General features: G+C 45.7%; 1 protein-coding gene across 5 annotated transcripts in view; it reads left to right on the top strand.

Annotated features, from left to right (window-relative positions):
• Positions 1-12,251, top strand: part of CCM2 (CCM2 scaffold protein) — a 124,476-nt gene that overhangs the window by 66,981 nt on the left and 45,244 nt on the right. For all 5 annotated transcript variants that reach the window (XM_043541737.1, XM_037891309.2, XM_037891308.2 and 2 more), the window contains exon 9: positions 1,476-1,614. In XM_043541737.1, the coding sequence (XP_043397672.1) occupies positions 1,476-1,614 (139 nt within the window). The remainder of the gene's footprint in view (positions 1-1,475; positions 1,615-12,251) is intronic.

The following is a 12,251-nucleotide window of genomic DNA, read 5'->3' as shown; positions in this document are numbered from 1 at the left end:
AACAGACAGGTTATCATAAAGTGATCCATGCCCTGTCACCCAATCCCAGCTTCTGGCAAACAGAGGCTAGGGACACCATTCCCGCCCATCTGGGCTAATAGCCATTGTTGGACCTATCTAGCTCCCTTTTGAACCCCGTTATAGTATTGGCCTTCACAACACCCTCTGGCAAGGAGTTTGAGAGGTTGACAGTGCATGGCGTGAAAAAATACTTTCCTGTGTTTGTGTTAAACCTGCTTCCTATTAATTTCATTTGGTGGTCCCTTGTTCTTGTATTATCAGAAGGAGTAAATAAGACTTCCTTATTTACTTTCTCTATACCACTCGTGATTTTATAGACCTCTATCATATCCCCCCTTAGTCGCCTCTTTTCCAAGCTGAAAAGTCCCAATCTCATTAATCTCCCATTTTAGGGAGCTCCATATGAGGAAATAGCATTTCTAGGTTAACCCGTGCCACTAGGGGGTGGATTTCTTACAATATTGTCTCCCTTTGCCAACGAGGACATGGGCTATGTCATTAATGTGATTAAACAGTCAGTTTATGTTAGGGGAGTAAAAAGAAAAGGAGGACTTGTGGCACCTTAGAGACTAACCAATTTATTTGAGCATGAGCTTTCGTGAGCTACAGCTCACTTCATCGGATGCATACTGTGGAAATCGCAGAAGACATTATGTACACAGACACCATGAAACAATACCTCCTCCCACCCCACTCTCCTGCTGGTAATAGCTTATCTAAAGTGATCATCAAGTTGGGCCGTTTCCAGCACAAATCCAGGTTTTCTCACCCTCCGCCCTCCCACAAACAAACTCACTCTCTTGCTGGTAATAGCCCATCCAAAGTGACCACTGTCTTCACAATGCGTATGATAATCAAGGTGGGCCATTTCCTGCAGAAATCCAGGTTCTCTCACCTCCTCACCCCCCTCCAAAAACCACACACAAACTCACTCTCCTGCTTTATTATCATACGCATTGTGAAGACAGTGGTCACTTTGGATGGGCTATTACCAGCAAGAGAGTGAGTTTGTTTGTGGGAGGGCGGAGGGTGAGAGAACCTGGATTTGTGCTGGAAATGGCCCAACTTGATGATCACTTTAGATAAGCTATTACCAGCAGGAGAGTGGGGTGGGAGGAGGTATTGTTTCATGGTGTCTGTGTATATAATGTCTTCTGCGATTTCCACAGTATGCATCCGATGAAGTGAGCTGTAGCTCACGAAAGCTCATGCTCAAATAAATTGGTTAGTCTCTAAGGTGCCACAAGTCCTCCTTTTCTTTTTGCGAATACAGACTAACACGGCTGTTACTCTGAAACCTGTTAGGGGAGTGTCAGCCCCTGCTTTGTCCACCACTAAGTGACCCTTACTTGCTGAATTTAACAGAGCCCATTGAATGTTTTGTTCCTCACAAGCAATGGCTTCTCCACTATTAGAAATAAGGTCGAATCATGCCTTGTGCTTCTTCTCCTTAGCTAAGAACCAAACTCTCTTCCCAAGAGATCCAGCAGTTTGCAATGCTCCTGCACGAATATCGCAATGGGGCTTCAATACACGAATTCTGCATCAACCTGAGACAACTCTATGGGGACAGTAGGAAATTCCTGTTACTAGGTAAGTTTCAGCTGAGATGGAGTAACATAAAGATTACAGACCTGGGAGGGAGAGGAAAGATGGCCTGTGGGGATCAGACTCTCATCCTGAGCCCCTCGGGGCAAGTTGCTTCTGGGTTTGCTGTCAAGTCCAAGGGAATCATGCGCAGGCCTTTTGAGAAGTATGATCTGATGCAGGATCCTGGGGGCGGCGGAGGATTCTGGAAGATACAACCTTCCTTCCCCTCCCAAGACTTGGGTTTGATATGCTAGACTACTACAGTAAAGCTGCAAATGCTTTGTGGTTCTTGCTCACTGTGGTTTAGTAATGTTCACTGACATCAGTAGTCTTCAAAGTTCAATGTGAACTTGTCTTTCTCTTGCTTTCCCCATTGATCAGAAGTGCAAAGGGAGAAGTCTGTAGCCAGCTGGTGATGATCCTATGCTGTTCACTCTGGCCCCCAGCAGTTCAGTGAAAAAATGGTGATCAAGCTTAGTTCCTCCTGCTCCAAAGTACAGGTTTCTACCATGTGAACTATGGGTGGGATGTTTCGGTGGTAGCAGTACAGGGTCTATGACACACATTTGAACAGTTCTGATGTGATTCTGTCGAGGGCAGTGGGGCCACATGCAGATCGGCCTGTCCCTATTAAAATGATGCCTTGGGAATGGATCCAGAGCAATGTTACTGTGAAACATTTTTAAAATTCCATCAGAAAGCTGGTTTACATTCAGACCTCCCCTTGCATTGTCTTCAACCGAAACACTGCACCATCGTTCACCGGACATTGAATAATTTTCATTATTCAAGCTAAAAGAAATGCAAACATAAATAATGAATAGCAAACTGCATTGTCAAAATTATCTGAATTTTAATAATCCAAGCGTGGTGTTAATCGACATTTAGTCTTTCCTCAGCTGCTGTAGACTGCCTTAGCATCATTAAAATCGGTGGAGTAAGGCTCCAGCGACATCAGCTGGAGATCTGACTTCTTGTTTTTAAAAAATGTGTGTTTTAACCTGACGGAGCCCTTTGAGACCATCTGGGCCATGTCATGCCCTTGTCACCTTAGTGTGCCTTGTTTTCATTAATGTCTGCGTAGCTCTAGGAATAACATTGGTTCTGCTAATGAATAAACAGAGGAAGTAAAAGAGCATAACTTCCCTTCTGTTGGTCCAACAGAAATAGCATCTAAAAATGTCTTGGTAACGTGCAGTCGGTATTTTTTTAAAGCTAGATATTTAGAATCCAAGGACTTTGCCCTCCCTCTGTGTTGGTCTACGCCTTTAAGTCAATCTGGAAACTGAAGCTGGCGCAGAGCTCAGCAGCAGCTTATCCAGCCATGTATCTTGGAGAGCCCATGTATCTTGGAGAGCCTATGACACCAGTGCTCTGGGACCCACACTGGCTGCCTGCCGAGTTCCAGGTGGAGGTTGATGGGGAAAGAGTTTTTGACCCATAAAGCCTTGAGCAAGCTGGGTCCTGCTTGTTTGAGACATCGCCTCTCCCCGCGTGATACTGTCCCAGCTGCAGTCAGTGGAGGTGCAGGAGTGGGAGCCCCTCAGTATACAAGCAACAGCTGCTGGTAGAGAGTTGTGTGCGGGGCAGTCAATACAGGAAGTCAGGCTAGATGATCCAGCAGTCCCTTCTGGCTCTAAACTCTATGTAGCTGAATGCTCCCTTTTTCAAGTGTTGGTCCCTACACGTACTCCATGGTGAGTACATATTTGCTCCATGCACCTGAGGCTGGAGAATTTTGAAAGCAGTGTCCGTTGGTCTGCACATTACACCCTGGCTCACCTCATGCCTCTGAGTGAGGAGATAAAGGGCAGGGTGGACTTGACCACCTCTCCTCCAGTTCCTTCTCAGTGCTGCTTGGCCCAGGTTGTAACCTCCAGTGTCCCAAGCTTCAGCTTTCTCCTTTACCTGAATATAGTTAATATTGGTAAATAGTTTTTATAATTCTAGAGCTTTACGATTTTATGTGATAGTGTTAGGAGTTTATAGATAGTTCCCCCAGCCGGTACCCTGTGTGTGGACTGAACTATGCCCAGGACCCCAGGCTTCAAAATTGGTGCTTCCTGCCTGGTCAGTGACGACCACCACCGCTGCTTGTACTGCCTCGGGGAAGCCACATCGCAGCGAGGTGCGGTATCTGCCATTCGCTCCCCAGCCATACACGGGAAGGGCAGGAACTTTACCTTAGGAAGCATGTAATGGCAAAGGCCATGAGGCCACAATCTGACTCAGACTGGGGGACCCCCCTGTACATCGGCCTCACTCAGCAAGGAGCGCGCCTGGGGAGTCTGCCCCACAGATCCCTCGGTAGGGTCTTGTCAGGAGACCAGGGAGTGTTCTCATAAGCTTCTGGTACCACTTCCCTCAAACCCCAGGATCCACCAACGAAGACCGACCGAGATCTTCGGTTAGCCATGGTTCTGTCTTTGTCTTCAACAGCAGTGACACATACTGTCTCTACTGCGGCTCTGGCCTGTCTGGGCACATCAACGATGTATATCCCCCGAAGCTGCAGATATTTCTCTCATTCTAGACAATATTCTTTCCCTAAATACAGCTGGTTTGTCTCTCAGCTCCTTACGGGTCCACTTGGCAGCAATAAGTGCACACCACCCACCTTCGCAGGGCTACTCGAGCTTCGCGAACCCACTCACCTGCAGATTCGGGAAAGGCCTCGTCAGAACCTTTCCGCCTAGACAAAAAAGTCTGTTCCTCAGTGGGGCTTGAACCTTGTTCTCTCACTACTCACTAAGCCTCCCTTTGAATCATTAGCTTCTTGCTCCATGTCTCCCCTATCCATGAAGGTTGCATTGCTGGTAGCCATCACCTCACCCAGGAGGGTTGGTGAGGTTGGAGCGCTGATGGCAGATCCTCCTTACACTATATTCCATATGGACAAAGTTTCATCACTCTGGGGGTGAATTTAGGGTGTACGTGTAGTCTCAAGAGTTTCACCTGAACCAGCCTATCCACTTACCTGTGTTCTTCCCAAAATCACACGCGTCCTCTGAACAGAGGAGGCTCCGTTCCCCCGATGTTCAGGGAGTCGTAGACTTTTACCTGCAGAGAACAAAACCAATCAGGAAGTCTCCTAGACAATTTGTTGCTGTGGTGGAAAGGTTCAGGGGTCAGGCTATATCCTCTCAAAGAACCTTAAAATGGATCTCCAGCTGCATCTTGCTCTGCTATCAATTGTCTAATCTTCCCCCTCCTCTTGGGGTAAAAGTTCATTCCACAAGAGCGCAAGCAACATCTTGGCATCGTTTCAACAGTTGCCTTTACTTGATATCTGCAAGGCAGCTGTGTGGTGCTCAGTCCAGACATTGGTGAGACACTATGCCTTGGTACACAACTCCTCTGCATCTTTTGGAGTGGCAGTCCTTCATTCAGGTCTGCCATCTACTACTTCGCACCTTCCGCCAATTGGGTGCTGCTTTTTCATCACTCACAATGGAATACACATAAGGACCAGCACTTGAAGAAGAGAAAGTTACTTACTCACAGACTTTAAGGCCAGATCATTGTGATCATCTAGTTTGACCTCTTTCACATTGCAGGCACAGAACCTCACCCACACCGGTAATAGACCCCTAACCTCTGGCTGAGTGACTGAAGTCCTCAGATCATGGTTTAAAGACTTCAAGTGACAGAGAATTCACCATTTAAACTAGTTTAAACCTGCAATTGACCTTAGCTTACCTTACGGTAACTGGAAGTTCTTGAGATGTGTGGTCCCTGTGTGTATTCCACTACCCGCCCTGCTTCCCCTCTGTTTTGGATCTTCTCTGATTCATGGTAAAGAAGGAACTGGGGAGACAGTCAGTCCACTCTGCCCTTTATCTCCTTGGTCAGAGTCTTGAGGTGAGCCAGGGCACATATGTGAACCAATGGATGCTGCTTTCAAAATCCTCCAGGTCTGGGCACATGTGTACTCAGTGGAATACAGATCGGAACCATAGATTTTGAAGAACTTCCAGTTACTATAAGGTAAGTAACTTTCTCTTCCCCAACATCTGACATAGCCTTAATTTGTAGATTCTGCAAGGCCCATCTCTTTGCCCAGCTTTTGGGTTTGGAGGGGCATAAAAGGACTGGTGTTTGGGTCTCTAGTCCATCTCTGGGTAGCTATTTTCTGGATCTGAGTTGAGGAGCAGCTGTTGGTTCAATATATTATGTGACTGTGTTTTTAACCCTATGCAAAGACCTTTATCCTAGGCTCCAGGGAACTTTAGAGCCCAAGGGCCTTTTGAGGATCTGGGCCTATGGGCATTATAAATAAAAACAAATGCATTTAAAATGGGTCAGATGTGGAGGATAAATTTACAGGAATGCAATGCGTAGTATACCCAAGAAAGAGCTGCGTGACATTTGTTCTCTTTTGCTGGATTCCAACCTCAATTTCAAGTGGCTTCTGTTACCTTTTGTTCTTACTGTGCCCAGAAGTGAACTCAATTAGAAAAATTAATGGTTTGACTCCTAATCCCCAGCACCTCTTGCCTGTTTAATCAATGTCTGCAACTCATTTGCATTTAAGTTGGATGTTAGCAAACCTATTGGCTGGAGAAAGTCCTTGTCCTTTAAAACGTTGGGAGTGATTTGATATTGTTTGGACAGCATCATTGAAGGCCAGATCCTGCTTGCCGTTACTATCCGAGTACTCCTGTGGTCTGTGAGTGTTAGAAAACATTTTGTAGTGCAAACAAGAAGTTGGAAAGAACAGTTTGGCCCCATAAAAATATGCTGGCGAGACACACAGCTACCACCAGCTGCGTACTTTGATCATTGAAGACTGTCCCTTCACCATAGCCTTTACTAGATACCCCATCGTTATGTGGCTAAGCTCTCTTTAGTTTTGTGTTTTTGTGTATGTTTTATGAGTGAATTTAGAGGTCATAAAAAGTGTCTGATAGACCAAACCACAGAACCGGTACAGCACAGGAAGTGGCAGCTTCCCTCACGCTGCTTACCAAAGTGCCTCCATTCTGATCTCTAGAGACGGGGCAGTTCAGTCTCCAAAAGCCATTTTAACCTTTGGCTTCTCTGAAACCTGCCCTGCAAGAGGATGAAGGGAGGCCACTGGTGGTGTTTGTGATGTGGATGCCCATTTTCTGGACTGACACCCCTCACGCAGCCCACTGAACAGCCCTGGATGGTAATGACTTAAGCTGCCACTGATCTAGGTCAGAGTCAAATTGGTGAAATGCTCTATAGCTCATTACCAGTCCAGTCCCCCGTGGCAGATATTCAACTGGAGATCTGTCTTTGTTTTCAAGGTCTGTCTTTTCTTTGCACCAGAAAAATGGCAAGAATTACTCTATCCACATGATTACAAATGACTAGATCTGTTATAAGTAAAGGAGTACTTGTGGCACCTTAGAGACTAACCGATTTATCACGAAAGCTTATGCTCAAATAAATTGGTTAGTCTCTAAGGTGCCACAAGTACTCCTTTTCTTTTTGAGAATACAGACTAACACGGCTGTTACTCTTAGAGCTGTTATGAATACCTAGCACCAATGAAAATGGAAGTGGATGGGGACTGGCAGGCCACTATATATTCCACTCAGTTCCTTGAATGTAGCATAAAGATTCCTGAGGAGTTCCAGGCAGTCTAGGAGCATATTGCCAGAGGTGGTCTGTGGGTTAGTTCAAAATAGCCCAGCTGCTGAAGAGGGTATAATATCCCCTTATGGGTTAATGAATATATGTGGGACTAAAATGAGAATGGACTGCAGGACTGAACCCTGTGTTGAAAATGTAATGATCGATCTACCTGAGGTACTTGTATGGCCCGCATGACCATCATATCTGGGCCTTGTAATGTTTAACATACTTACCCTCACATCCCTCTGTGAGGCAGGGCAGTGCTACTACCCCCTGTTGTTCAGGCGGGGAACTGAGAACAGAGATGCTAAAGGCCAGATCCTCACTGGTATTTAGGCCCCTGACTCATGTTGAAATCAATGGGAGTTTGGCACCTAAATACCTTTGAGGATCTGGGCCTAAGTGGCTTGCCCACAGTCACTGAAGAAGTCTGTGTCAGAGCAGGGAATAGAACCTACGTCACCAAAGCCCTAGGCTACTGCCCAGCCCACTGGATCATCCTTTCTGTGGTATGACAGCAGGGTTGGGGGGGGAAGAGCCTTGCAACAAGGTACAACACCAGTAGGATTGGAACTCAACAGGCCTGCTGCTGTACCCATTGACTTCAAAAGGATCAGGGCTGGGCCCTTTTGCTCAGAGCTAGGAGGCAGGACCTTTATCTGCTCTGTTAAACAGACTTAGTTTAAATGAACTCTTCAGTGTCAGAAGGTTCTAATCCCTACATCTAATTACTGTTAGAGGGCTTTCCCTTCACCCTCTCCCCTGGTTCTCCTCACACAGACAGAAAGATAAGGAGTTGAGGCAGTCTTCAAGTGTGTGCTCATATATTACATTCCCACCATGCCCAGTAACACTCTAGCTGTATCCCTTATCTTTTCCCATTGTGCTAAAAGCCCCATCTGGTTGTGGGAAATGCAACACACCGTCTTTGTTCATTGTTCTTCACACTTATTAGTATAAGATACAAGAGGATCAAAACGTCAAACCCAAAATTCTGTCTCAGGCAGGCAAACAAGCCTATATACTAATACTTGCAAAGAAGTGCTTTAAAGAATAATTAACAATCAGACAGGAAGCTGCCACCCTGCCATTTGAACAATGCACCATTGGACTCTGCTCCCACCGAACACTGGGAATTGTAAGGAAAGTTCTGTTTTTAGAACGGGTTTAATTTTACCTGGATTAAACGAGCTATTAAAAGAGAAACAATCCACATTCCTAACAGATAGCATAGCACCTCTGAAAGTCTTGATTTCCATTGCTTTAAAATGACATCTGTGGCCTCAGTCTTACAGGCAGCGATGCTTTGGCTCCTGGTGGGAAGCCTGTCGCTGTATTGTAGCCCCACTCATGGAATAGGGAAGTGAACGGTGACAGATGTTCCTAGAAGCAGCTCTGAACCTTTTCCTCGATGTGCTTTAATCTGCATGTTGATGCTGTTAACGTATTAAGATCTGTAAAGCTGCACAATGTGTCTCAGTGCTGAGCAATCCTTTGGGCTTTTGGGCTTTATCTCCACTCTTTGTGTTCCTTCCACATCCATGGGAATGCAAATGTGTTCTCCTGGCCACCAGAGGGAGCCCATGTTGTCTCCTGTGTGCAATACTGCCTCATTGAGAACTACAAGGAAAACATTAATAGTTTGGGAGAAGGGCACGTATTCCGTGGCAGTGCATGCCAAGGCTGATGCAAAAACCATCCGGAAATCAGACAGCTCTACTGCGTGTTGCTGCTCTGCCAAAGTGAAGAAGAACAAGAAGCTTCCTACAGTTTGGATATAATTAGCTCCATAAATTAGATATTTATTAAAGATAGTTGAATAATAATTGATTATGTTAATAGATGGAAGTAAGGTAGTTAAACCCTAAGCCTAACAAAGTGTTAAGGAGGAGATGTTTTAGGTGAAGCCCTATCGTGTCGTGCCATATACCTGCTGCTATGGTGAGAAATGAGATATATTAGAATTCGACAAAGTGCAAAGAAGGGCAACAAAAATGATTTAGGGGTATGGAACAGCTTCCATCGGAGGAGAGATTAATAAGACTGGGACTGTTCAGCTTAGAAAATAGACAGTGGGGCGGGGATATGATGGGGTCTATAATATCACAACTAGCGTGGAAAAAGCGAATAGGAAAGTGTTATTTATCCCTTCAGGTAATACAAGAACAAAGGGTCACTCAATGAAATTAATGGGCAGCAGGTTGAAAACAAACAAAAGGAAGTACGTCACACAACGCACAGTCAACCTGCGGAACTCATTGCCAGAGAATGTTGTGTACAAATGGGTTGAAAACAGAATTAGATAAGTTCATGGCAGATGGGTCCATCGGTGGCTATTAGCATGGCCAGGGATGTAACCCCATGCTCTGAATGTCCCTAAATCTCTGACTGCCAGAAGCTGGGACTGGATGACAGGGGATGGATCACTCGATAATTGCCTGTTCATCCCCTCTGAAGCTTCTGATACTGGCCACTGTCAGAAGACAGGATACTGGGCTAGGCGGCCCATTGGTGTGACCCAGTCTGGCTGTTCTTATGTTCTTAATTCTTCATGAGAAGTTTGGGTATGATTCTTGATCCTAGCCTTGACAGTCAGATTCTACCAAAAGGATTGATGCAGGATCATTAATAGATTCCAAGGCCAGAAGGGATCATTGTCATCATCTAGTCTGATGTTCTGTAGAACACAGGTCAGAGAACTTCCCCACAATAATTCCTAGAGCAGAGCTTTTAGAAATACATCCAGTCTGATCAGTGATGGTGAATCTACCATGACCTTTGTTAAAATGTTCCCATGGTTAATTACTCTTGCCGTGAAAAACTTATGCTTTATTTCTGGTGTGAATTTGACTAGCTTCAGTTTCCAGCCATTGGACTGTTATAACTTTCTCTGCTAGATTGAAGAGCCCATTATTAAATATTTGTTCCCCATGTAGATAATTACAGACTGTGATCAAGTCACCGCTCAACCTTCTCCTTGTGAAGCTAAATAGCTTGAGCTCTTTGAGTCTAACACTATAAGGCAAGTTTTCCAATCCTTTAATCATTCCCGTGTCTCTTCTCTGACCCCTCTCCAATTTATCAACATCCTTCTTGAATTGTGGACACCAGATCCGGACATTGTGTTCCGGCCGCAGTCGCGCCAGTGCCAAATACAGAGGTAGAATAACATCTCTGCTCCTAACCATAATCATCTAAAATGTGAAATCTCTTCCCTGTGAATAGTCTTCAGAAGCACGAACAGCCACTGAGGCTGCCAGAGCTGTTTGCTTTTATCTGTAAATTGCAGTTTTTTGGGGGGGTTAGGGAGGCTGCATGTGATGAGTAGGTCTGTCTCCCTCCTCCCACTGTTTTCTGTGTAACCTGCCAGATTCCCCTCCAACAGTGAGAGACCAAACTCAGAGAGACCTGTAATCATTCCACAGGATCCACAAGTAGTCTTGCAAATTACAGAGATGCCTTAAGGCCCTGAGTGTGCTCCTTGGGAGGTTTGCTGCAGGATCGTGACTCTCAGGTGAACAAAATGGGGTTTCTCCTGCCAGGACCCAGGAGTTCAGCAATATGTTCCTCCTTGCAAGATTTGCTTTCACCAGTGCCTACAGCAGAGCATTGCCCCACACTGATCAGGCTGTTGGTGATGCTGTTAACTCTTGTCCATGAAATAAACAACCCCAAACTCTGGTCCTGGCTGGGGAAACTGCTTTGGAAATAGTCTTAAAATGCATGGACCTGGTTCAGTGCTGACTTCTACCCCATTGCAACTCCTCTGGAGCCACTGGGACTGCCTCTGAATCAGTGCTGAATTGGGCTGTTTGATTTGTGATTTGGGGGATCTTGGCTTTCTGTATCCTCTTTTAAACAGCCTTTTGGTTCCTGTTTGTCTCAGGACCTCTAGCTGTGGTTGTAGAAGTGCTCTTAGGATGGAGTCATGGTTGGACTCAATCCTGAACCCTGTCAAAGGGTGGGACCTTCTTTTATATAGAAGGAATATATTGCCATGAGCTCATGTTGGAAGACCCACCAAAAAATCAGCTGTGATGGAGAGGCTGCATGGTAGTCACAAACCATTGATTTTTGCTTTAAAACAATTAAGTTGCCCCTGAATCAGCCTACAGCATGTAACTTCATGATCTCATTAGTTTACAGTGTTGGTCCCAGGATATTAGACAGACCTGGTTGGTGGGGTAATATCTTTTTATCGGACCAACTTCTGTCTCTTTCACCAACAGAAGTCGGTCCAGTAAAAGATACCACCCCACTCACCTTGTCTGTCAACTCTCCTTAGCGTTCTCCTCCTCCCTCCTGTGTCTCACATTTATTTGCTTGTGTCCGGTATCAAACTAGATTGTAAGCTCTTTGGGGAGGGCACTCTACAGTCTAACAATAAACAGGGGTATGCTGTTAAGCGTTCTTCAGCTGGCAAGGGGTCAGAGCTGCTCCCTTTTGGACTGGATACCCCAAATCCTGGAGGTCAGGCTGGGAGAGATGGTTAATAGCTGCCTGGGGGCAAAGGTGGAAGTAATGGGTACTGGAGTACCTCTCTCTGAACCTGCTGGAGATAGCAGCACTGAAAGGGGAGCCTTCTCCTGCAGACTGTGCCTGGGGAACGGAAGAGCGTGAGCTTGAGGGCACATTGTCTCATAGATAGAGCAGTTGCTCTTGACTTTTTTTTTACTCCGTAGTTCTCTACATTCCTCTGGTCCCTTGAGTCTGAGGATCTCCTTGTGCTTTACGAACATGAGCTAATTAAGTGTCGCCGCCTGTTTTGTGAAGTAAGGCAGCGATGGGGAAGCTGTAGCGCAGGAGGTGACGTGACACCGTCACACACACAGTCACTAGCAGTTTGGGTGACTTGCGTTTTAGTTAAAACAAAAAACTCTGCTACTTGAGCCTCAGCTATTGGGGGAGAGGAGACGGGATGAGTTGAGTTGCTGCATCTTGACTTTCATGGTGTCCTACAACCAAACCCTGAAGCCTTTACCTGGGCAAAGCGCTCACTGATAAGAACATCACAAATATATTCTTGATCAGTGTAA

The sequence above is a fragment of the Chelonia mydas genome, chromosome 2 (assembly GCF_015237465.2).
Source record: "Chelonia mydas isolate rCheMyd1 chromosome 2, rCheMyd1.pri.v2, whole genome shotgun sequence".
Classification (NCBI taxonomy): domain Eukaryota; kingdom Metazoa; phylum Chordata; order Testudines; family Cheloniidae; genus Chelonia; species Chelonia mydas.
This window is presented reverse-complemented; position numbering and strand designations above follow the sequence as displayed.